The sequence below is a fragment of the Oxyura jamaicensis genome, chromosome 3, assembly GCF_011077185.1.
Source record: "Oxyura jamaicensis isolate SHBP4307 breed ruddy duck chromosome 3, BPBGC_Ojam_1.0, whole genome shotgun sequence".
In the NCBI taxonomy this organism is placed as follows: domain Eukaryota; kingdom Metazoa; phylum Chordata; class Aves; order Anseriformes; family Anatidae; genus Oxyura; species Oxyura jamaicensis.
The window spans coordinates 5667975-5694866 of NC_048895.1; the positions used below are offsets into that span (position 1 = coordinate 5667975).

General features: G+C 38.5%; 1 protein-coding gene across 12 annotated transcripts in view; it reads left to right on the plus strand.

Moving 5' to 3' along the window:
• PLCB1 (phospholipase C beta 1) overlaps positions 1–26892 on the plus strand; it is a 378680-nt gene that overhangs the window by 276204 nt on the left and 75584 nt on the right. For all 12 annotated transcript variants that reach the window (XM_035320058.1, XM_035320059.1, XM_035320060.1 and 9 more), the window contains 11 exons: positions 1237–1321; positions 1793–1970; positions 7904–7974; positions 8600–8696; positions 12951–13035; positions 14109–14233; positions 15237–15391; positions 17106–17270; positions 19122–19221; positions 21888–21992; positions 22748–22857. In XM_035320058.1, the coding sequence (XP_035175949.1) occupies positions 1237–1321; positions 1793–1970; positions 7904–7974; positions 8600–8696; positions 12951–13035; positions 14109–14233; positions 15237–15391; positions 17106–17270; positions 19122–19221; positions 21888–21992; positions 22748–22857 (1276 nt within the window). The remainder of the gene's footprint in view (positions 1–1236; positions 1322–1792; positions 1971–7903; positions 7975–8599; positions 8697–12950; positions 13036–14108; positions 14234–15236; positions 15392–17105; positions 17271–19121; positions 19222–21887; positions 21993–22747; positions 22858–26892) is intronic.

The following is a 26892-nucleotide window of genomic DNA, read 5'->3' on the forward strand; positions in this document are numbered from 1 at the left end:
AGTAGAGTTTGCTGAGGTTCAGTTTATTTCTAGAGGATGTAATGAAAACCACTGAAGTAATTTATGATGGTAAAATTTGACTCTGTATATAATTTAAAAACAAAATACATAAATAAGGAATCTGAGCAGTGACCCAAACAGTAATCTAATCATCGAGCAGCTCCACCTGGTATATTTGTCCTAGTTATATATGCATTACATGCATGCAGTATTTAATTAAAAATGCAGTTATACCAACACTTATTACAGCAATTCTCCAAATTGGCATAATACATCTTAGCAGTAGTACCAATTACATCTACACTGTGACTTCTGCCAACGGGGATCCGGCAGGAGGAATACTTCTGGTGGAGCTGGTGAGAGCAGTGCAAGCTGCTAGTGCCAACCTTGCCTGTGACGTCTGCGGCTGGGCCAGTGCTTTATCGTGGAGAGCAGCGCAGAGCTGCTGCAGCAGCTGCAACCAGGGCTCTAGCTGGACAGGCTGTCACGCTGCACAGCCACTGCACCCAGAGCACTCATCTCATGTGGGCTAATAAAATTAAGGTGGGAAAGTGGGCTGCTAGAATGAAATCTGCAGTAAACTAGCTGCATCTCTACCAGCACCTTTAACTGATGCAGTTTTGCTGCTTTTGAAACACAAGTAACATCTTCTGCTCGTTCTTCGGCATGGTTGTGCCCTGTAGACGCACTGGGGGAGGTGACAGGTACCCACAGTTTGGGAAGTTCAACAGAGGCACCTGCAGAGAAGGCTGTGTAACTGTTTGGGCTGTGATTCCTTAGGTTAGGTATGACAAATAAGAGAAAGAAATCCGAATGAGAAAAGGTGGTGCAAGAAGAATGCCTGGCATGTGTATAGAGTAACACCAGGAAAATACTTAAACTTTGAATAAAAATGTTGCCTGAAAGAGGCAACTTCATGCAACAGTTATTTCCAGGTAACAACTGACATCCTCATTTTTTTGTTCTCTACTAGGTGTGTGGGAAAATAAAACTCAGTGTTAAAAGTTCAGTTTCACTATTACTCAAGTGACTACTGACTTCATGTGTCATCCTTTTGATAAGCTCTATCAGAGGAATTGGAATAATTGCATGATATATCTATGCCTCTGTGAACAATTCACAGTGATTGGATCAGGAAATTATATCTGGTTTAGGGATATTAGATATTCCATTACTGTAGCTTTCAGTCTGTAGCATTCGGTGGACTCATTTGTTTATTTCTTTTTCACCCTTTAGCCCTAAACAACAGGCAAAAATGGCAGAGTACTGCAGATTAATATTTGGAGATGCACTGCTTATGGATCCATTGGAAAAATATCCGGTAATATGGCTTGGTATTTATCAAATCACAGATATCTGTCTTTTTATTTAAGTGTTTCAATCCTGTGTCATTCTTTATATACGGCTTTCCAAAACATAATCTAAAGGAGGGGGGTTAAATGACGTGTGCTGTGGTGATTTAAGCATGTAGTTTCTGTTGCAGAGATTGTTACAGTACAGTGAATTGTAATCCTTTAAATGCAATTGATTCTCATAGCTGCCATTTTATGACATATGCTTTCATATTTGAACTAATACTTATTGCGGTCATTACTGTAGACATTTCATAAGGTAAGCGCTCTCAGTAGCCCTGTTTCATTTAACATTGAGGTTGCCTCTTTTGCAAGATACGCTTCACTTTAACAAGGCTCATAGTGCTTACAAAATTATCTTTCACCATGTGGGCCGTAAGAAATTGCCATAAGCTTGTTTCTTCTGTTGTTGTAACAAATTTATCTTCCTTTTCTTCAAGCTTGAGCCTGGGGTTCCTCTTCCAAGCCCTATGGATTTAATGTACAAAATTCTAGTGAAGAATAAAAAGAAGTCCCATAAGTCTGCAGATGGAAGTGCAAAAAAGAAACTCTCAGAGCAAGTTTCCAACACATGCAGCGATACATCTAGTATGTTTGAACCTTCCTCCCCAGGAGCAGGTATGAATTGAATCTACAAATATACTTCTCACTAAAACACAAATGCTTAATTACAGCTGTGTTTTTTCAAGCCATTTACATTGCTCTAGCAAGGTAAAGGTACACCAGCGTAGGTTTTACTCAGCAGGAAACAACACTAAGTGTCATTGCTCCAGGAGCCTGAGAAAGCTTGAGGCTGAGGAATCACTTATGGAGTGACCTAAAGATCAGCGATGTGTACTAACATTTATCTGCACTGTTTAGGAAATAGAGCAAGCAGCCAGCTCACCCACCATTGTCTGCCTATGTTGTGTGCCTAAGCCCAACATCAAATATAAATGCTTTCTTTTTTTTGTTGCTTCTGAGATGTGCATATCATTTGGTATCCTTTCAGAGCCTTGCTACATTTAACCTATTGCACAGGAGAACTGCATTGGTTCTGTAATGTCTAAGATTTAGGGTAACTTGGGCAGAATATCTGTTCATCAGGCAGGGCTTTGCAGTAGTTGGGAACATGTTACAGAACTCTATGCAACATACTCCAAAATGTTCTTTTGTTACAGAGATGGAAACAGGCAAAAAAAAAAAAAGAAAGAAAAAACAAAACAAAACAAAAAAGCAAGCAAACAAAAAACATTACAAATATTTGTTCCAAGAGCAATTGTTAGGAATGTAGCCAATGGAAAGAAGTGTATATCATTTAATTTGTTCGTTATAAGCATAACTTTTAAAATCAGAAATAAATTTGAAAAGTTATTTTAATTTAATGCATATATACTATTAATGCCTATAAGATCTGCAGGGGACCACTATGGGTATTTTACGCAAAAATATAGTAAGATACATCCTTTACCCTGAATAGCTTAAAGCCTAGAACTAGAACAGAAAAAGAAAAGTGCAGAGAAAGTGATAATTATTTACTTTAAACCATGGGAGCAGATCAGCATCAGGACAAGCAGCAAAATGTATGTATCCTGATTCCCAACCAAGTGTCTGTTCCCTGGACCAGAGTTTCTTCTTCCTCTTAAGACTGAAATTTTGAATTGCTAAAAGCATAGATAGATGTTTATGCCCTATTAGTGGAATGCTTACAGAGTAGATTGAAATCTCTTCTGGAATATAAGTTCATTGCCATTTGCCATTATTTTTTTTTCCAGTTGTTTGTAATTTTTTCTAAAGTCTGATTAATTGAGCTGAAAATTTTCATGCTGGCAGTTTGCCTCAAGCTGAATTTAAAAAAAAAAAAAAAACAAAAACTGAATTTGTGGATAACATTGTTTATTCTATTAGAAGCAAAGAAATAGTTTTCAGCAGTTGTGTTAATAAATTTTAAAAAGGCCATGCTTTGTTGTAGGGCTTGGATTTCAAAAGAAGATTCATCCTGGTGTCAGGAATTATTTTAATACTGTTTTCATGATTTGCTTTAGACAAACACAAGCAACAGAAAAATAAGTGAGAATATGCCAACCTCCTCCTTTCCAAAAATTGAAATCAATCCTGGGTTCCTAATCCTACTTTTCTGTTACCAGCATATAATGAGAAATGAAAAACATACCGCATGACTTCTGCTTTATGTTTTTTTGTGTGTGTTTTTTTTTTTTTTTTCCTCTGTCTGATCTTCATAGAGAATAACAGCTTTGTTGTACTCCAGGAACCCCTCCATGCATTTTTATAGGAAAAGACTTGGGCTGTGAATGATGACATCATGTGAATGATGACATCATGTGAATGATAACATCATGTGAATGACGAATCAATGACATCATCTGTGTCCATGATGAGGCAAGGCAGGGGAATAAGTCCCATAGAAGTGTGTGCAATCTTAAACATTAACTGTGAATACTATTATCTGTATTGCCTATGTAGCAATTTCTGTAAACGGTAGATTTTGAAGATGAATACAATTTAGAAAATGCTAGAACTGAGATGGCAAAATAATGTGGTCACTTGGTTCATCTGTGACTGCCAAAATACATTACTTGTAATCCTTGCCATTGTTTATCCTTTAGAACCTATGCCTCTTTTGGAGAATGACAATTAGTCAGTATTTTTTTGCTCTTTGTCATTCGATTCTTGATCCCAGATCTAGCATCTTCACCTCACAGTGAATTTCTGTAGGGATATCCATGCTGCATATAAACACTCAACAAACAGTGAATTTCTCTGAACAATACCTGTGGGGAGTGAAATAGTATTAATCCAATTTAATCTGAGAACAACAGAGTCTGAGAGGGTTTAAGAGCAGTTTGGGGGCAACTGACAAGGAACATCCAGGATTTGTTTTTAAGACTACACTGAATTTTTAAGTATTCAGAGCACAGCCCAGAGATTTCAGCTCCAGCTCCAGCTATGAGCACTGAGCATTTCTGTAAATCAGATGCCAGCTTTCTGTGAACATTTTTTAAAAAATATTCGGCATTTTATGACTGCTGTGGCAAGACCCACAGGAGTAGAGCCTGGTTCTACAGGGCAGTGCTCAGCAGTCATCATGATGCCCATCTTTGCACTGCCTCATTCCTTATAGGCATCTCGGTATTGGCAACTTATAAGGCACTGCAGACATTATGCTCCTCTATACCCAGTACCAATTTCTTTATGCAGCATGAGAAGAATAATGCAATTAAAGACTTGCTAAAAGAAGCCTAATTCTTAACTTTTCTTAACATGAAGTGTTTCAATTCTTCAACCTTAATATAATTTTTACACTTAGCAAGTTGGGCATATTATTCAAATAACTCTATTGTATTGTATAGAACCTGTCAGAATTACTGCTGATCTGCAGGAGAAAGGTGTGCTGATCTAGCCTTCTTGAGATTTTAAATGATCTTTTTCACAGCAGAGCAAAAAATACAGAGATCTATACGTCAGTTGATAGCAGGCTTTTCTGTGTCTTACACTGCTTGAGGTCAGATTTAATTAAACCCATATAAACCATTCTTGTGATATGTTTATAAAAAATACCACATGAAAGCTAGGTGATGGTGATATGGTAGCGATAATTAAAAAACAGTTCTGAAGCAATAGCTTTTCAGAATGGCTTGCAGGTTTTTCATGGAACTAATGTAAAAACCAACTTCAGTAGGGTAAAATATCTGTAAGTGTAAAAAACTTATATCCAACAGCTTGGGATAAAGAAGCAATGCTGGCAAAGCAGAAAAAGAATTTCTGAGATAACATTTATGAGATTCTCATTTTGTTAAAGAAGAATCTTAGCCCTGGCAGTTTTAGCACAACTAACACAAGCAAGTGAGATTTTCCAAGAAGCCATATATATTTAGATTACACTGCAGTTCTGCTGGGTGAGGCCATACGTCATACAAAAATTAGGCCTGTACTGAAAGTAGCCAAAGCTCGCTAACTGAAGAGTATTTAAATTTTGAAGCAAATTCTTAATCCCTCAGTTTTTGTCTCATACTTGGAAAGAAAGCTTTTGGAGCAGGAGGTCTCTGTTTTCCCTGTATTTGTACAACAGTACAGTGACATCCTGTCCTGTCCTGGGTTTGTAGTCCCATCTAAATGCAAATAATAATAGTAATGCCATTACAGCTAGTTGTCCCTCTTACACACGTTCCCACATGCACACTGGCTTGGACCTGCAGCACAGCTGCATGTACAAACCATGTGCCTTTATGATTTACCACATCTGTACACTCCCAGGAGGGCCAGAAGTGGTGACACTGAGCTGATCCCACCAGCACTGTGGGAAGGTGAGCATGGGGGCATCCGTAGCACAGACATCTCCTTGGTCTGGCCAAGGCTTGCTCTGATATCAGGTCCCAGCAGTGTAACAGCAAAAGAAGTTGGGGTCTGAGCATAGAACCATGCTGATGAGTGAAAGGCAATGCAGATGTAGTCGTAGTCTCAAGAACTCTTGGGAATTGTTATTCTGTGTTTGCAGTCCTATGTATTATGTGTTCTGGATTTGCAGTCTGATGCAGGACTTGATAATCACCGAATCTCAGAATCATTTAGGTTGGAAGAGACCTCCAAGATCACCTAGTCCAACCTCTGACCTAACACTAGCAAGTCCTCCCCTAAACCATATCCCTAAGCTCTACATCTAAACATCTTAAACATCTTTTAAAGACCTCCAGGGATGGTGACTCAACCACTTCCCTGGGCAGCCCATTCCAATGCCTAACAACCCTTTCCATAAAGAAATTCTTCTTAATATCCAACCTAAACCTCCCCTGGCGCAACTTTAGCCCATTCCCCCTCGTCCTGTCACCAGGCACGTGGGAGAATAGACCAACCCCCACCTCGCTACAGCCTCCTTTAAGGTACCTGTGGAGTGAGATAAGGTCGCCCCTGAGCCTCCTCTTCTCTAGGCTGAACAACCCCAGGTCCCTCCGCCGCTCCTCATAAGACTTGTTCTCCAGACCCCTCACCAGCTTCATTGCCCTTTTCTGGACACATTCCAGCACCTCCATGTCCTTCCTGTAGTGATAAATCAAGAGCTTCCCATCCCAAGACTGTCACTGCAAATCTTGTGAGAGCATGGCTGGCTCTTTGCAGTGTATTGAAGTTTCCTGAGCCATCCATCCCTTGAGCCTGTTGAGCAATCATGTTATTTTCTTCAATGAAATGTTCAGGAAGAAATGCATTCATGAATAAAAGCATGGCATTTCAACATCTGCATCTGGAAGGAAATGCAGCCTGAGTAGTCATCATTTGGTTGTGAAAGGCACACTCATTATTTAAATCATATGTGCTGTACATGTTCAGAAAGGGCCCACTGGGCATGATTCAAGGCCTCTTGGAACAAAGAGGAGTTTCTAGATTCAGTGGGCTTTGGATTAGACCTAACGTGGACAGAAGGAACTGAAAGTGAATTACCATTCTCGGGAGAGTTTAGGAATGCTGCACAGTGGGGTTTGGGTTGCCAAAATATAATTGCCACCACTGAAGAGAGATTAAAGGTTTGTTGAATAAAACCTTTAAGGATGGTTGTAAATCTGTTGTGGATAGGTGACTGCAGTATAAATTAAACCTGCTTTTCCAGAGTCTTCTAAAGATGCATGGTGTATACTTTTTGATAGCCGAATAGAAAGGAGGAGTTACTAAAGAGAAAGATGGATTGATTTCTAGCACAACCATATCAAAGCATTGAGAGGGGAGGGATATTCAGTAATTAACAATAAAGAATCTGTGTCTTGCCCACTGGAATTTGTTAAGTATGCTGCAATTGGGAGCAAGGCTTAAAATGTTTTATTTGGTTCTATTTACTCCATCGGTACGTTTTCAGGGGAAGGATGAGCTTTATGCATCTTTATCACATTATTTGATTTGCACTGCCCTCAGCCGGCACATTTGAGCTATGAGTCCAAGCACTAAAGACACACGAAAGTAGTCCCAGTGAAGGGAATTGTGTGCCGATTCCTGCCAGCTCTGCTACCTGAGAACATGCACTGCAATATCTTCAAAGCAGCTCTATCTTTCTGAGCAGCCCTTGTTACCACAGCATGTGAATCCCATCAATTTTCACACACTTTTTTTCACCCTGTGAATGCCATTGTGTGCGCTTCCCAAGGGGAGTGACAGCATTCACCGAAGGTCCTGCAGGGATCCTGTGACATAGAAATCCCAATCCCCAGAGCTGTGACCCAAGCATGAGAACACCTCTTTGGAGTATTTTGTGGTACTATACCTACACCCTCTGCACACTATGCACACCACGATGCTCTTTTCTTAGTACTGATACCTGCCTTGTGATTTCCAATACTAAGTGTCCAGCAGCTGCAAAGCAAGAGTTTTTGTTTAGTTAGGTAATAACAACTTACCAGTGATGAGGATGGGCACATCCTTCAAGACAGTGTGTTTGATTTGTGCTGCACAAAAAGCACATGTACAACATCTTCTAAGCAGTGCCATTTGCATATCTTTTTACAAATTCATCCCTTTTATTTATAGTTATTGCTTAAGCCAATAATTAACTTCTGCTTAAAACGTTTCAGGAGAAGCGGAGATTGAGAGCGATGATGATGATGACTATGATGATGACTGTAAAAAGTCGTCGATGGATGAAGTAAGGGCATGGATTTGTTTTATGGTGATGGGTCGATTCAGCCAGTTCTGGGTTGGCTTGTGTTACCAGGAGTGGGACTGCCATCTAGTGGAGAAAGGAAGGCAGCACACTGGGAATCACCAACTTTCTGAAGTTGGTTGTCACTCAGTTTGGAAACACGTTTGGTTTATTTATTTAGTTATTTATTTTAATTTAGGGGGGAATAAGACTTAGGACCACGGCTGATATGTGTTAGACAACTTCTTGTGGTATATTTATCACTGTTGGAAGAAAAACTGGATGTTGAAAATTTGGAGCTATATTTTTTATTTGTCTGATAGTACTGATAAGTGTGCTTAGCACTGTGTGTGTAGCACCATGCCATTGGCACAGGTAATACAGACCTTTGCCTAGAAGCCACATAGAAAGAATGAATACAGCAGCAGTTTAATTAAACATTTAAATTTTATAGCATGTTTTCTTCATTAGTACGTGAAGCTCCCAGTGTGAGGCATTGATTTCACTAAGCCAGGATTAGTGAAGGGTACCGTGGTTGACAGTAAACTGGGCTTTGGTGTTTGTGGCCCCTGATGACCACCATGGAATTTAACAGACCAAAACTTCAGCCTTCCCTTCTCTGTCCTAGGGTACTGCTGGAAGTGAGGCTATGGCCACAGAAGAGATGTCTAACCTGGTGAACTACATTCAGCCTGTGAAGTTTGAGTCCTTTGAAGTATCAAAAAGTAAGTAAGCTAAGCATGAGTGGCATCTTACACTAAAAATTACCTAGCAAGTATTTGGAAGAAAGTTCTGGAGAAATAATGACTTGACTTCCTCTCAATTAGATGCATGGACAGAAATGTTTTCTTGGTATCCAGCCAGATAAATCCGTATTTATTTTGAAACCTGCATTAGTCTAAATATCAGGCTTCATCAACAGTAAACATGCTGACATTTCAAAAACATTTTAAAAAATGTTTTACTGAGATTGTCTTTGTTTTCCATACCTGAAGAGTAACTTAAAGAGTTTGAGAAAAGTGGTCATAAATATTCTGTCAGATGGAGCAAGTACTTTGTTTTCCCTGTGCTACTTTTGTATAGCATTCAGTGTAAGCAGAGAGTGTGCCCTTCCCCACATGCAAATTCACTCTTTCCTGCTTCCGTAACTCCATCCCTCATGGGCTTTTGCAGAAGATGCCTTGCTAGGAATGCACTCTGTGGCATCCTCACTAAACATTGCAGTATCTTTTCCTTTCTTGGTGCAGAACCCCCTACTGTTTGCCTGCCCTTTTTCACTTTGTTTTGACAGGTTGCAATATGCTCTTGGAGCTTTTTAGTTAAAGAAGTGTATAGCATTTTAATTTATTATGGATTTGTAGAGGCCTTAGCAGAGGACAGGAAATTGGTGTATAAGTCCATATATGTACACAAGATTTTGCATTTACTCATCTTGAATAATAAACATATAAGAAGTTATCTACCTGTTCGTATGTTTTTGTGTATTTACACAGGCATACACATAAGCATTCACTAAAACATGCAGAGAGCTGTGCTTGTTCCCTACAGTAGTGTCCCTTGAATGTTCATAATCTCCATTAGCTCTAATGAGAGTTGCAAGTACACAGTGGGAAGGAGATATTCCTTCTGGAAAGGAAGCCGTGTGAATCCTAGCAGGACAAGTTGATGCAGCTGTTATAAAATTCTCTTGTGTAGATTTCTTCTGTTCACATGCCTGCGCCTTTCCAAGTTTTGTGTTTTCTGAAGAACTTCTCATGTCCACATTTTTAACCCTAAGTCTTCATGTGACCTCTGATCAATCATACTGTTTCTGTGAACTCATCATATTAAAGGACTAATATATCTGGTGTTTGTGTCAAAAAAAAAAAAAAAAATCATTATGAGGCAAATGTTGCCAGCTGGTCAAAGCAGTGGCCACTGTATCAAGACTTGTGGATTCTGGTCTTAGTCCTGGCCTGGAACTACTGCTGAACCTTCATTAAATTCAGCAAGGGGAGCTGAATAAGGAAAGAGTTAAATGAGGATTAATTTTTAATTTGATACCTATCCAGTTTTTAACAGATTGCGTAGTGTAATGGTCTGCACTTTTCTTGCATAAAGTTTCATCTTTCAGTGTTACAGCATTTTTCTAATTCAGTATTTTCTAATTCATAATTTGGTTTGAATTGTGATCCTGGCCTCCGTCATGTTAAGAGCATCTCACTGCTGCTGTCGTTTGTACATTGTAGAAGTGCATTTTTTGGCCTCGCATCCAGCTTGTTAACAGAAATATTGAATACAACTGGATCTGCAACAGTCCCCTGATTGCCCTCACTAGATAGGTTCCCTCTCTCTGACAGCAAGTAATTGTAACTATTCCAAGGTATTATTTCAAGTTCTTCAGAGTTTTTAATGAGTTGTTTAGCCACTCTATAGTGACTTCCTCTTGATAAGACAGCATGGTATGACATATCATGAGAGAGAAATGCCTCTCCTGGACAGTCTTTTCATCAAAGGACAGGTTTCTTAATCCTCCTGTGATACTACAAGGCAATAACTGCTGTTATTTAGGAGTTCGATTAAGCTGTGAACATTTAGTAAGTGAGTCGCTTAATAACTACCAGTTCTTGTTTTCTGCAGATGCACTACTTTAAGATAAAGCTGAGATAAACTACTACTACTACAATAAAAAAATATATATATAAAAAAAAAATCTAGCACTTGTGTTCTAAGTGGAACAAAAGAAATGCTCTTTTTCTTTCTTTGAGTATTTTTTTTCACACTTTATATAGCAGTCTTACATTGGTGAAATAACGGTGGAGGTAGAACACAACCAGTCTGTTTCCTGATGGTAAACACTTCAAAGTAAATAACTGCTGAAGCAATGAGATGAAGAAGTGGAAAAGGACTGTCAAACAAAAAAATAACTAATTTATTTCAGTGTCATTTTATGAGGTTTCATTTGATCCTTTTTGTATAGGTTGCCATCAACTGAAATGTTTCTCTTGTGATACAAAGTGTTTATTAGGGGCTGCAGAAAAGCTTCCTTTCATAGCATGTTCCTGGGAATCAGTGGTCATTCTTAGATGATTTGTAAGAAACTTCATGATTCAGTTAAAAAAAAAAAAAAACGAACCTCAAAACATTCAGATACATGAAAGCCTCTTCACAAACAAACGGATCTGTTATACAGGTCTCATAAGGTCTCATCTGTTATACAGGCCTCATAAGTCTGCATTAGCACTATATGTGTGCGTTGCTAGTGCTATCCCATTAGCAAGGGGAATCATCTCAGAGATGTTATGAGGAGCTGAGATGGGAGTGAGCAGTCTGGAATTGAATCTAGAGAAAGAGAGAATATTGCTTGTTGGAAAGGAAGATGAGTGGTAGGAAAGCAGCCTTGAAGGAATGGCAGGAATCTTTCACCTTTAGGAGACAACAGCTATAAATAATGGAAGTAGCATGTTGGTTGCTAATTAGAAATATAGACTGCTACAAAGTATGAGTCCCAGTTCTCCTAGAGATACAGAATCATTTCTGGAACAGCGCAGTCATCCTCTGACTCTTCAACATACAACAAGTACAGTTGCAACCATCTAGTTCGCAGATCATGAGTTGGCAGCACATTTTCTTCTCACATTGGCCCAAACAATCTAGCTCCTTACATCTTTGGAGCCATTGTTTCCTTTTTGGCTTCCTCTAAGGAAAATGCCCACCTGTTTCAGTCTGCTTCTCTCTGCAAGACAAGTGCTTTTGTTCAGTTTTATCAGGCTCCTGCAGCTTCCCAGTTTGACTTCAAGGAGCCAGCCAGGCTGGCCTCCTGGCCATCCTTGGATTACTGTGGCACAATTCCTTCAAATACTGGATGAGGGCAAGCTTTTTTCTCTGATTTACTGTTTGCTTTCAATAAAGCAATTAGGCTAGAGAGTTCATTTTTTCTATGTGCTCTGTTTACCTCATTTCTAGAGAGAGCAGTGCTGATATATTTAATGGATGCGATCTCTCAGTGCTTGTAGTCCCTTGTAGGCAATCTATGGAGCTGATTGTGCTGAAATGGGAAGCTGATATTTTACAGGAATCCTTATTTCCTGTATAAAAGTTTAAAAGAAAAAATACTGAAGCTTGAAGGGTCTTGACTTAGGCTGTGCTACAGCATATCACGTGGGTACATTGAAAGGCTGTGCAAACATCAGGCAAAGGTGAGTAACAAATGATACACAAATGAATGTTTAGTCCGACCTAATTATACACTTAACAGGAGTTTTTTGCCACTGTCAGGTCAGAAAGTCTGACCAAGCAAAGGAGTTTATTGATGCTTCAGAAGAGTCCAAGTTTAGGTCTGAAGGTTAGGTCTGAAGACCTGCTGGGACATAGGATTGTACCTTCAGACATGATTAGATAGCACTGTTTCCATGACTGTTTGAGACAGATGTGAGTTTACCCTGATGTACTGAAAATAACAAGGCACTGTAGGCACAGCTAGGATACTGCTTCGTTTAATCTGATATGGACAGCAGTTATTTCAGCTTCAAATTGGCTCAAAGCCATTGTATTTGCCTGCAAAGAGTCTAGAGATCTGTCAATGCCCTCTGTTCCCACAAAAGCTGCCTTAATACCTCTATGTCTCACCTGTGAGCTTTGGCCAATACCTCTCAAATATAGGAACATGGTATTTTGCAAGCAAACATGAGAGATCTCTGTCCTTGCACTGACTTTCTGTTATGTGCAGCTGATACAGTAACAATCTCAGGCAATACAAGTCCCGTTAATTTGGGGCAGTGCTAGTGTGAGTTTGGACAGAACCCTTGATTGCATACAGAGCGAGCTTGCTGCTGTCAGCAAACACTTGTGTACATAAATCCTTTTAAGATTAAGGTGAGCTGGTGAACAGTAGATGAGATCAGGAGACTGAGACTAAATCAGTTGTTTGCAACTCATGTATTGCATACGATTTCATGCTCTAATGTGTCACTGTTTTTCTCCTCCCTTTAAAATTTCAGAACGCAACAAAAGTTTTGAAATGTCTTCCTTTGTGGAAACCAAAGGGCTTGAGCAACTTACGAAGTCTCCTGTGGAATTTGTGGAGTATCCTTGACTTTCAGAAAGCTGTTTTTTTTCTTTCTATATCTGAGATCTGTTACAGGTCTTTATTGAAATTTGAAGACAGGAGCTTGGAAAATAGGGAACCCAAATGAAATTTGTAAACTCGACTGTCTTCCTGGATGAATTAATTGGGCTGAGTTCTGATGAGCTAATTTAAAAGTTGGCATGAGTCCTTGTGCTGTGGGCTAGGACTAGAGGGAATAGGTACAAACTACATATTGAAGACCTGATAATTTGTATTCTCATTGTTAAATTTATCATCCTGTATGAAGTGGCTTGAGTTATGGTGAGCAAATTGTCAAAATGTGGCTGACTTGCTTTTTGCAAAGTCATACAAGAAAGCTTTCTTTCCCATCATACCTCGTGTTCCAGGTGCACTGATTTCTCTTGCCACCCAAAATTGTAATGTTTCTCTTGTAATGTTTAAAGAAAAGGAGGAATCTGTTTAGACCTCATGATGCTTCTCAATGTGTTTCATCATGGTTGCAGTTAAGAAAAAATGATCAAGATAAAATAGTGTCTTAAAGAAGATTAATGAAAAGCAATTTCTACAGATAACCTGCAGCATGTTCTCATCTCTGAGATTTGTAGACTCAACTATAAGAAGTGCAAACTCATCACTTCTGTCTTTATGTAGAGGCCAATTCTCATGCTCGTTTCAGAAAAGCAATTTTTAACTGAGAACTTCTCTCCCCACCAGAGGAAGATTTGCTGTCTATGGCTAATTGGCCTCTAAAAGTGCAATCTTAAGAAAAAATCCAAATTAGGAACCATAATGATAAATGGAATTTTATGAATGCTGTATTTTTAAGCATATGTCTATGCTATTTCTTGCTTGTTCCGAGTGCTCTGTACATGAACAGCACTTTTAATTACCCCATATTTATCATATCTACAAAATTGTGGATCTCTGGAAGCACTATGTTTGCAGAAATCTAATACAGACCCCACTGCCATTCTGGAAAGATCATCTGCATTTAAATACTGCAAATGTGCAGCCTCTCTGCAAAGTCATTTTTGTCACGTGTATTAAATCTTAACTACCCACCATCTAGATACAACAAAATGCAGCTAAGCCGAATTTACCCAAAGGGAACGCGTGTAGATTCTTCAAACTACATGCCACAAGTCTTTTGGAATGCTGGCTGCCAAATGGTTGCTCTGAACTTTCAAACTGTAGGTAAGTTGTGCTCGTCTCCTAATTTTGTACTTTTTCACTTCTCTGGTAGAGTTTCTGACTGGTAAGTAAGAAAGGCTTTATGCATCAAAAGATGTCCAGTGATTGAACTACGAGGCTGTTCATTAACATTTTAAACACAGTTTATTTTTTTTAACTAGGAATATTGGTAATGAACAGCCTGTAGCTAGTATAATATGCAGACATAGTGGCCTCCATATTGTCATCATTTATAAGTGGTTATCATTAAGCAGCATTTGAGAATGAGCAGTGATTTTTTTTCCTGTCTTGCTAAGTCTCAGTACGAGGGACTTGACAGCAAATTCCACTTTAAAAGTGAGTGTTTTAGAAACAAAAACATTTAGGCTCCTAGATACACAAGTCACTTTTGAAATAGGTTTTGCTGTTTTCAGAGATTACATCTGTTCTGAGAAATACAAATATTTCCAGACGTCCCAGGACATACCCTGTCCATGTCCTACCTTTAGGCACATGGTACCGTGGTATTACTACCTTTCTACTTTCCAGTAGTGCCGGTGTACACACCACCTCTTCATGGAAAGCAAAAGTCCACACAGCCTAGAAGTCCACTGAGTAATAAAAACATCTCTAGGACAATTTCAACTAAGTATCAGGCACCTGGTATCAGATACTAGAAGGAGCTTGAAACTTTACGTCCTCTTAATGGGTGGGATACAACAGTGCAATCAGTACAACGCTGAGGTACTCAATACCCAAGTGTTAACACTCATTTTAAAATTCAAAAATGTTATTTGTTGAGTAATTTCTGAAAGATACTTTATGCATGTGATTTTCTTGTGCAAACAGTCCAAGAGGGTGTCTGCAATCACATCTGAAACTTCTGTTAACAAGCAGCAGTGTGCCATAAAACGCTGATTACATTATAGTCACTTTGAAATTACAATAAATAGTATTATTTTATTGCTTTTTCTAAATTGTTAGAAAAATCTAGGAATTAATTTTTATCGATACTTTCAATACCTAGATTTGTCTATGCAAATAAACATGGGAATGTACGAGTATAATGGCAAAAGCGGATACAGATTAAAGCCAGAATTCATGAGAAGACCAGACAAACACTTTGATCCATTTACTGAAGGTATAGTGGATGGAATAGTAGCTAACACCTTGTCTGTCAAGGTACGTATACATACTGGTGAAAATACTCTTATGACAATGTCAGTGCATAGGTGTACTTCTGTTGTGCAGAGGACTAGCAAATGACCACACTAATTCAAGAGAATAAAATGCATTTCATTTCATGGAGTGATATTTAATTTTTAAATTGCAGAGGATCTTCTGCCTCCTATTTCATTTTCAAGGCTAAATAAATGTACTTTTATTATATATATTATTGTTCATGCAAGTGATTGGGTAGTTAATGAATTTAAGAATAACATGGCTGTGTTCTTAGTAACAAAGGCTGAATTTAAAACACGGTTACAAAGTGGTCAGTTGCACTGGAATAGGTGGAACAGCTCACTGTTTAGTATAAATACATTTTCTAGTTCACTATAAATTCTCCAGCAAATCTGTGGAACCATAAATGTCAGCTGCAAGTCATTGCCAACTTGCTTTTCTTTGTTGCTTTTTTAAGGAGCTCTAACAAAGATCAAGGACTGCCAGGAATCTGCAAATTGAAAACTACTTACATGAATGTTTAGAGGGATAGATTGCATTGGCTATGACACAGATTTATACTCAGTATATCTCTAGTTATAAAAACATAAACTTTCTGAAATCCTGTTCTGCCTTTAATGGATTTGCCCATTAGAACAGTGTCTGTATTATAGAATCCACCTGCAAAATATCCTCCTGTTTTCATAGAGGGAAAACAAGTATTTCCTCTCAGGCTGCAGACACAAGCATAGCAGATCAGTGCTCAGACGGCTATGAATAAAGTAATAATCTGAAAACATGGGGGGGTGGGGGGGGATCAACTGTGTGGGAATGACCTTTCATGGTGACTTGTAATCAGGGAAGTTCCTCCTTTGGGTTAAAAGGCACATTGTTCTGCAATTTTATGAAATGGAGGTGGAAGTCATTCACCAGTTATTAGATGCACAGCATTTTTAACAGGAATGAGCAACCTGGAATCATGAATCAACTGTCAGAAGGCAGCCGCATCTGCCTGCTCAGTGAAGACTCTGCTAGGTATAATGGCAGTGCCCATATATGATCCAGCTGAGAACAGAATTAGATTTGCTTCAGGCAAACCTGAATTTGTTAAGGTGCAGTGGCACTGCTGTATAATCCTGTGCATCTTCAATTTTCTGAGTGACTTGCAGGTCTTTCTTTCACATTTTAAAGCTGGGAGATGTTTCCTGTTAAAATTAAGAACTAGAAAAGAAAACTAGAAAATAAGCTATGAAAAGCCTTTATTAGAACACCAACTTTTTAATTTCTTTTCCTCCCAGTAAAAGTCATACACAGTTGCTCTTTTCTTCCAGCATTGTCTTTTGAACCTGCTGTTGAAACTGGATAGAAATTAGAGATCTCAAAGATAGCATGTTGTGGAAATAGGCAATCAGACTGAGGAATGAGATCCAAATGAGTATTCCTGCTGAGCTAAGGGCAGCAGCATGATGTCAGCCACATTATTTCTCATAGGGGAATTCAGGGTTACAGGGCCACAGGAAATCAGACCTCCAAGTTGTTTTTCTGTGCCTGCAATGTTAAACGGTGAGGTTTTGTTTATTATTTTTTCATGTTTTGTGGCTTTCTTTGTTGTTGTTTCTTCTTTGAAAATGCATTCTATCTGATCATTAATGAGAATTATCCACCTGCTCCTCAGCTACTCATTCCCTAATCCACTAAAGCTGTCTCTAATGATCCCTCTTTTGTTTGGTTTTAGATAATTTCAGGTCAGTTTCTTTCTGATAAAAAAGTGGGTACCTATGTAGAAGTTGACATGTTTGGCCTGCCTGTGGATACAAGAAGAAAAGCTTTAAAGACCAAGACCTCTCAAGGCAATGCAGTTAATCCTGTCTGGGAAGAGGAAACTATAGTATTTAAGAAGGTTGGTGTAACACTTGCTTCTTGAACCTTCACAATGCTTGATTCATCGCTGTTCAAAAGGGTAATTCTGTGTTTTACTGAAAATTTACATTTGTTAAAAAAAGATAAATGCTGAATAGTTACTACTTCAGCTATTTGTCATTAACTATTTCTAGTATAATTTTGCTACTCTAGCCATGCCCAGCCACTACTGAAATAAAGTAGTTTCAAGTCTCGTTGGTTGTTTCACTAGAATACAGCTAAAAAGAGCAAATATGTCAGTAGACACATCTGCGTGGTATGGTGCTGTGCCATGCTGTAAGTGAGCAAGTGCAGAACTCAGAAGCAGTTTAGCTGAATTGCCTCGGCTGAACAGCCCTGCTGAAAAGCAGATCCTGTTAGCCTCCAAGCATGGAGATGTGAGTACAGCTGTAACAACCTGGCTCTCCAAACTAGCTCATTCAAAGCAATTTTATCTCTGCTTAATTCTACAGTGTGTTACAGAAATATAAGCTAAGTTATGAAGCTGTATAAATCCCAATCTACCTGAAATGAGACATAGGAGTAGAAAATACTGAGCATTTAGTAGGATTATTCAACAATAATATCTTATTCTGCTTCACGGTATCCTTGCAGCCAGTTCTCTACCAGAAACTCTGCTATTATCTGGATTATGTTTACTGGACTGTGAGGTTAATTGGTTCCTGAGTCCAGGTATTTGAAAAAAATATATATTTTTAATTTCTCTAGGCAAATGCACAGTTCACAGAGATGTTTATACAGTTGGTGCTTGCAGCTATGCTTTCTAGGGAGTACAGCCCTTTCCCCTGAATATTTTGCTTTCTGAATAACTTTCCTTTGGCAGCCTGCCAAAGCTTAAGTTTGGAAACATCAGTAGGATTTTTCTTCTGCAATGAACTTCTAATTAGTGTACTTCATTTCTCTATTTAGTTACAATCATGCCTGACTGCCTCTATGCTCAGAGAAGCATAGATTACTATTTTTAGTAACATTGAAAATAAATTATAGACTCTCTTTTTGATTGTTGCTTTTGTTTTTCTTTCATTGTCTATGTGAATTTGAGGGTGACATGTTGTAGGAAAAATACTTATCTGCACCCAGGTTCAAAGTATGTATATTTATATGCATATTTGCATACAACAAGAAAATTAGATAAATTATACTACATTTTTTGTAGAAATAATATTTAAAATTCAAATCTTAGTAGGGTAGTTTATTAGCCATTTTCAATTTCTTGTTTTCTTTTTTCACTGTTTGGTCTTCTTTCTTACATAGTGCCAAGAAAATGTCCAATGCTAGTAAACATCCCACCCAATTAAACCTCTTTATCCTGGCCAGTGAGTGGGTTGCAGCACTGGAAAACCTTACTGGAGTTGACATGGTTCATGTAACTCAGAAATTCACACTTCGGAAAACATGTTGAGATGCTTATTAAGTTTTCAACAATAATAAGCATTACCAGTGGCTTTTCTCAGAAATAAGTAAACCCATTGGCACAGACACAAAGGAAAAAAATAACAAAACAAAAAAAACATGTAAGGCTGAGTAATAAGCAGTAAACAGAACAGCATTCAAGTGCGATAAGAGTTGAGCTAAGTCCCTTGTACCATATTGAAAATGCTGGGTTGAACATACTGTACTCATTTTCCACCTCAAGTTTCCTAAAAGACAAATGTTTCTATGAGAGTTATTTTGATGCACAGGTACATACCGCTGGATGTCTTGTATGGTAAGACCTTTCTGTGGATATGTAGGTGTTACTGTCTGCTAGGTTGAACTTTGTCTGCTATGTCCAAAAGGAGCTGTTTCATTCAGAGCAGAAAATTAATAATGTAGAAATATTTCCTTCTAGGTTGTTTTACCTTCCCTCGCATGTTTGAGGCTAGCAGTGTATGAGGAAGGAGGGAAATTTATTGGCCACCGGATATTACCCGTCTCAGCAATTCGACCAGGTAAACCTTTTTGTCCATTGAGACAGACAACATGTAGTGAAAATAAACAGCAAATTCAAATCCCGACCACTGTAAATCAGCAGCAAGCCTGCAGATTTATAGCAACTGGGGATTTAAATAATATATCTCAACTTTGAAAAGAGAAATACCATATCTCACCAGAAATGTAAATTTATAATGAACCAGGAAAACCACTAGCATTAAGCGTCAAGAGAAATGGCTGGCACTTGCTGGTCTTCAGTAGATCAACTGCATGGTCGCAGTTCTGCTAAAATGTGCAGTTGTACGTTTCTTGTACAGAGAGCAAAGAGGGTAGCAGCAACCAGTTTTGATCTCATCTTTTTGAGAAAGGTTTATGGCTGGGAACTAAAAACAACATGCACCGCTAGCCTAATTTTTACATGCATACATCAAGTGCCCTGTTTGCAAGCTGTTGTAGACCTCCAAAACCTTTAAATCAGTCCAAAATGACTTGAAAATTTATTGCTGATTTTTTTTTTTTTTTTTTTAGAAAACCTACTATTATTGCTACTATAATTAATGTCCACTTAACTAGAAATCATCTTGCATGACAAGATGAACCTAAATTAGGGCAAGCATAGGGGCCATAAACGTGCTCCTAGCTTCACTCACAGTTTAAGAGTATCTGTGTCTACATTATACCTGTTCTAGCCAGTCCCAGCAGTAGCACAGAACTCATGTCCTTGTATCTAGCAGTTGTTTGTATTATTTCTGGAGACCTGAGCTCAGGTACTGTCGAAATCAGTCCCTTCTCTTACCGTCTTAGCTGGTGCCTTAGCTGGTGTGGGTCATGTGGCCTCACTGTGAGCACACACAGGCTAGATGAAGGTGACTGTTCGGCATCCATTGCTGCAGGATTTCCTCAGCAGTTGTCGTTTCTCCTTCCTTTCTCCCTCTCTCCTGTCTGTTGGCCCCACATCCCTGGCTATTTTGTTGTGCCAGCTCTGCCTATCTCCACACCTTTTTGTGACTGAGCTCAGATAATCAATCCAGCAGAAAATTTCACATTTTTATGCCAGGTATATTTTCTGCTGAGTTAGTGGATAAAATCGCTTCATGGAGGATCTGCTGAGCTCCAGAGGAAGACCGCTTATGGGAGAGAAGAAAGGCAGTTATGAAGGATTTCCCTCATCTGGTGGAAGTGAGCTCTTACCACAGCTCATCCCCTTCTGTGGAATTTACCCTTCTTGTGACACAGAGTCCCTTCAGCAGAGCACTAAATCATGTATGTGTTTTTAGGTTTGTGCTTTTCTGAATAGAGGCCACTGTATTATATCATATGAGCGTTTTTGAGAGCTTCTACCCGCAGGCCTTTTCTTCTGTCCTTTTGACTTCAGTAAGCATTAGTTTACAGCATGTGATGGAGAACAGCATGTTGATTTTAGTTCGTGTACAGGCTGAAAAATTGCTGGAGGAGCTAAAAGGAACTGAGAAACCTTTGTAATACATAATTTAAGTCTTTTCTGAGACATTATAGAAAACGATATCATACTGTCACAAAACTCCACAGAATTATCGCTATTCCCAAAGCAACAATTTGGCTGTTACTTTCAGAGGAAGTCTCTCATATCAACCAAATGAGGATCCCCTCAGATAAGCACATCCTTCTGGTGACTTGTGTCCTGCCACTACGCATATGTGCAGCTCCATAATCATCCCTTAGGACACCAGCTTCAGCCATGGTGTGGGAGGCACTGATTTGTGAGGCAGAGGATGCAGCTTTGCAGCACTCCAAAGCTGTAACAGTTTGGTGGGACTGAAAGTCCATTTCTTCCATTCCTACCTGTGTGCTCCCACCACTGTTTTTAAATTGGCATTAATGCATGTCTGCCCTTATGGTGAGGTATTTTGGGGGAGCTAAACTGAGGGGAAGACTCCTTGTGGATTCTGAAAGTTGCTTTTTATGGAATTTAGGTTGTTGAACTGCCTATCCAGAAAGTCAGGCATGTGGCAGTGCACAAGATACAAGGAGCAGGAGTGGGCAGTGGTTGGCTAGCAGAAGGGGCTTGGGGCTGCCCTGTCTGTGATGCCTCGCCTTAACTTGACAATCATTGCTGTAACACCATACCCTTATTCTTACAGGACAACCAGCTTTCAAGTCTGTCTGAAAATGCTCTTTGTTCAGATATATTCCTACAGCTGGTCACGTGAAGGATTCACCCCTCACACACCTTGAAGATATAATGCCATGTTGCCTCTTCTTTTTTCTTTTTTAATTAGATTTTGTGTTGTTGATGGACTACTATGTTTTACAATTTTACTTGGCAGTTCAAATTCCTGCATACTACAAAGGTCACTTTAGAAAACAAAATAAGAGCTATGAAACAAACAAACCAACCCAGCCAAAAGTAAAAAATAAAAAAAAAAAAAAAATGCATCCATTAATGACAATGCCTAGTGTTATTCAGAGATGTGAAAATAATGTACAAATACTACTTTAAACTGCAGCATCATGTGCCTTTCTAACAGCCTCTTGTTTGCATTCTTTTCTTTAAAATCCTTCAAGTAAATCTTTCCCTACCAGAAGTCCCAAGCGCTGCTGGCTCAGCTGGAGCCAAAGTATAAATAACAAATGATAACACGATTGCCATGGATGTACCTGTGGAGGAGTTTATGCTCTGAACTGGTTCTTTTTTATTTTACAGGCTATCACTACATCTGTTTGAGGAATGAAAGGAACCAACCTTTGACATTGCCAGCTCTCTTTGTGTACATAGAGGTCAAAGACTATGTACCTGATACTTACGCAGGTAATTCTGTGAAAATTTTCTGCTAAGGAATATAAAGGTTAATTGAAATGCAAAATTAATTTGCTATTTGGGGATAACAGTCCTGTGAAGAAACCTGTGCACCTGATTGGATCATTATGTCTCGTTACTTGTACAAGATGACTTGATTTATAGCCATCTTCCTGAGGCTTAGGATTAGGGCTAACTCTTTTCTTTTAAGCAGATTCTGTATAACTCTAAAGGAGGAAGAAGGTCAGGCATTTGCCACTGAAACACAGATGACACTTTGCTTATGTGATATAGTATGTAGTTGTTCCCTAAGCAGAGGAGAGTTGTGCTTAATGTAGAGTATTGTATTTTGGAATCAGCTCTAAACCAGGATAGGTCTAAAGACTATACTATACATCTTCAGTTTAAAAATATATCTTCCATATAGTTGTTTTGTTGTTTTTATTTTTTAAACAACATAATTTTTACTAATGCTTCTCTTTGTACCTCATGTGAAGTAGGATCCAAGTTGGCTGACTCTGGAAGCTTTGAACATCCAGCAAAAACCACCATATTCACAAAAATGTACATTGACATGACCCCAGCAGAAACTCAGAGAGGGTTCACATTAGAGTACTTGTGCGTGATGGCATACTCTCCTTCACTGATGTTTCTAGGACCTAGGTGTATCAGTCAGCAGCAGATCTGTAGAAAAAATACAGCTTCTTAAAGCCTGAGGAGTGCATAACATAATGGGTTTGGAACTGAAATATTTGTGTTATTTCTAGATGTGATTGAGGCCTTATCTAATCCAATCAGATATGTAAACTTGATGGAGCAGAGAGCTAAGCAATTGGCAGCACTGACTCTAGAAGATGAAGAAGAGGTAAAGAAAGAGGTAAGGGAGGCTTCAGAATCTCTTCATATTATGTTACAGTATTAAAAAAGCACCTACTTTGCTTAGAAAGACAAATATTGAAAGTCCCTGGGGATTGCGTATGTTGATCACTTAAACACCTACAAACATCTCAGGATGAGACTTAGAATATGTTACGACCAAGTAGCATTCTGCTGCAGGCAGTATGTTGTGCATGGTACAAATTACTGTTCAGGGGTAAAGAAACCCTGAATGCAAAAGCATGTTAGGCTTTTGCTGATAAGTAGGCTTCTTGTGTAGTAAATTAAATCATCTTAAGTCATTGCTTGTTGTTTTCCAGTGTGATGCTGAAGTTACCCGTACAAAAATGACAACTCTGTATCAGCAGCTTGTCCTGAAAGTATTCGATTTTTTTTTTTTAGAATTTCAAGCTCTGTTTTATAGCACTTTGTTTCTTGAGAACTTATTCTGTTCAGAATCATTAAAATCTCACAGATTCTGATGTCTCTATACACTCTCTAAATATGCCCTAAAGAGACCCAGTATTATCATACAGTAATTTAGATTGGAAAGAGAAGAGGCTTTGGAGGTCACCTGATCCAGCCCTTCATAGATCTTAGAAAGAGAGATGAAGAGGGAAGAGAGCATAATATAACTAAATATTCAGACCTATTCTAGTTTAGCTTAAAGCTATGAGAACCATATTTTCAGTTGTTAGATATCTGTTTGGATATATATGGTTACTTAAGGACTAAACTTTAAACCCCATTTTTCTGCAGAATTGGAGAAGTTGTACATACAAATGCAGAGATGTAATTTTGAGCATACTTAAGAGTACTAACAGTTTAGCTTTTGTTTCCAATAAGCCTTATGTTCATCCAGATGTTCTGTGTCTCTGTTCCAGATGCTATCACTGGGACATCTTCTAGCATTGTTTGAAAATATCTACATTATATTTGAAAGATTGCTTGTGTCAGATGTAAAGCACATCACGTGAATCAAAAGGCACTCTGTACAGGTCTCCAGCAAAGATGCAGAAATACTTTATAATCCTAAACTGCCCTCATCTATGGTGACTGCCTTCTTTAATTCTCAGATGTGCAAAGCCTCATTGAACTAGATTTTGTAACCAAGAATACATTCCCAAAGCAGACCAAATGAGTGAAAGTCATTACAATTCAGTGGCCAACAATTTACTCTTTGTGCAGTGTCACAAGTTCGGCTGAATGAGGACACTGTGAAATGCTCAGTAGTATCCTAGACAGTTATCTAGGACGCTCTACACATGAGATTCTATTTTAATAGCAAAGTCTTTTTTTAACATAATCCTTTAAATACCTTAGAGGTCATTTTTACTTTTGAAAAAGTACAGATTCCTCTGGTTTACAGGCTTATTTGCAGAAAAAATCTGTCACAGAATATCTTCTAAAGCAAATGGGAAGATGGAAAGCTGAATTGTAGTGCTTAGGTAGTGTTACCGTGTGTCGAGGAGCTGGAAAGCTCGCAGGATAAATGAGGTGGTTTTGGAGTAGCAGAGAAATATTTTTTTTAAAGAAAACTGTAATGATTGCAGTGGTGCATTTACTAAAAATGTACAACCTTTCAATTACACGAAGTAGCAAGGGACAGGTACAAAACTGCCGCTTTAAGTTGCTATCTAAGTACAGCGTTGTTACTTTCTATTTATAAACTCTCATTCTAGGTAAGGTATTTGGAAAACTTGAGTTGCCTGATCATTTTATCTGATATTTTCTTCATCAGTTGGCCAGGCTGAATGATTTGTTCACTTATACTGACCCACAAGAATCACAATGGTTAATAATTACAAGTACGTTCACTGGCAACATAGCTAAATAATTCCGAGTATTGCCGGATACGTACACGTAATTACACCAGGATTCAATTTTCCTATATGTAGTTTCTAATCTACACACTATTAGCTTTAATATGTCCAAAGCTGTGCTACCTCCAAGCACAGATTCTGCCTTCCCACACCCTTTTCCCTCTTCTCTCACACATTTATTTATCTGAGCTGGGTTCTTGCAGCTATCAGGGGAAAAACTGAGAGGTTTTTTTTTTTGCTGCCTAGAAGTTTAAGCTTCATCTCAGAAGTTCCTCAGACTTCTAACAAAAAAGTAATAAAATCAGATACCTAACAGCAAATTGTTTTAAATAAATAAATTAGCCTTTCTTTAAGCCTCAAATTACACTGCCTGTTAATAACATAAAAGAAGAATGCTGAAGAACTGATAAAATTTACAGCATCTATTCTGTATTAGTTTTGCAGTGTTCCCATCATGAGTGTAATGTGAATTCCTACCTTGAACTTTCTGGTCACTTCATAACTTCCAAGTCCTGCTTTCCAGCCTGGTCTTAAAAGAGCTCTTTTTGCAGACAGGACTTTGCAGAATGGATTCATTGCAATACATGCAGTGTGGGTTTTGTCTATTTAGTTATACTTGTTATGCACAGTGTTTTTTTAGGAGCATACTGGTAGTGAAGGTTGCCTTCTCCTCCCTTGCCCTTTATAGACAAATCTTTATAGACAAAGTGAAAAAGCTATGCAGAAATTTGCAGCTGGGAGTTTCTGGTGATGAATTAATCCCATCTTAAGACGATGGATGTAACTGGTTCATATGTTTTCATCCCCACAGTTATGGGTGCAGAAGGGTTTAGGGATCTAGGAGAAGCTAGCCAGAGTAAAATGCTTTTCAGCTGTCCCTGCTGCTGTAACATCCCTGGGGCTGCATGCAATTTATTCTGCAGAGTCAAGGAGTCAGGAGGCCTTGTGGGATTGTTAATGACAAGAGAAGCAGCAGAGCATTGGATCTGCTGTCTCTACCCATAAAGTAGTGTTGAAATAGAAACTATTGTTTTGTGTGCCTGGGTGTAAATCAAATGTGTGTAATCAGTCCAGTTGTCTTCTTTAGTTAAAAAATTATTTTGATGGAGAAAGTAAATAAAAACATCTCTAGGAGAGCAGCTGCACTTAGAGTATCTGATACCACTATTTAAAATGAAAATGCAGCCATTATTTTGTAAATCATGATGGTCAGATCAAGTTACAGTAATGGAAATTATGTTGATCTGACCCTTCTGACAGGGGGACTTGCTTATACTTCGCCAAGGATAAAAACAAACCAACTTCAAAACTGTGCACCAAGTCTAGCAGTGCAGCACAGATATACTCAATACCAGGGGAGGATCTCTCAATCCCAATCCATTGCAGGCTCTTTTCTCTGCAGAAATAAAAAAAATACAGGCCATAGACATATGTATCTGCATGAGCATGTTTCTTTTTACATAGTAAACATACTGTCTTGCAAAAGACATGGCAACATGTGGAATATAAACCACTTGCTGTGAATATTAGAACTATAAATTCTAAGACTGGATTGCATGATCTTTAAAAAGAGCCTAAAATATTCTGCACTAAGGGAAAATCATGTTTACTTTAGCATTCTGTGTGATTAATTAAGAGAAAAGAAAGTGCTTTTTAATGAAATTAGATTGCTTGATGCAGTGAAAATAACTCTTTATTCACTTCCTGATCCTGTCTTGCATTTCTGCTTTAGTTTCTGAAAACAGATGTTTTGTGTCCAGAACTGACAGGCGATGTTGATAGCTTAACAATCTGTGATGCAGCATTTCATACCACGTACAAACTGAGTCACAAAAGAAGAAGATAGTATCCATTTTTGAAGCAATGACTTTTGGGGCAATAACTTGTTAGAAAATAGGCATTCTATTAAGTGTTGATGATCTATATAGTATTTTTATTTTTTATCAAACTAACGAATAGCATCTAAGCAGTGGTCACAGCTACAGCTTTTTCCAGGCACATTGTTCTACCGTCATAAACATTGGCTACGTCATGTTTTTGTTGTTTTATTGCAGTAATTCCCACATGAGATAAAGATTTTGGCATTGGTTTACAATTGCATCATGTTTCTGACTACGGTATCTCCCTCCTATAATTTTGGTAGAAATAGGCTGTTGAGACGGAAATCCTTTTGCAATTTAGACTACGTTGTCAGGACCAAGATGAATGAAATC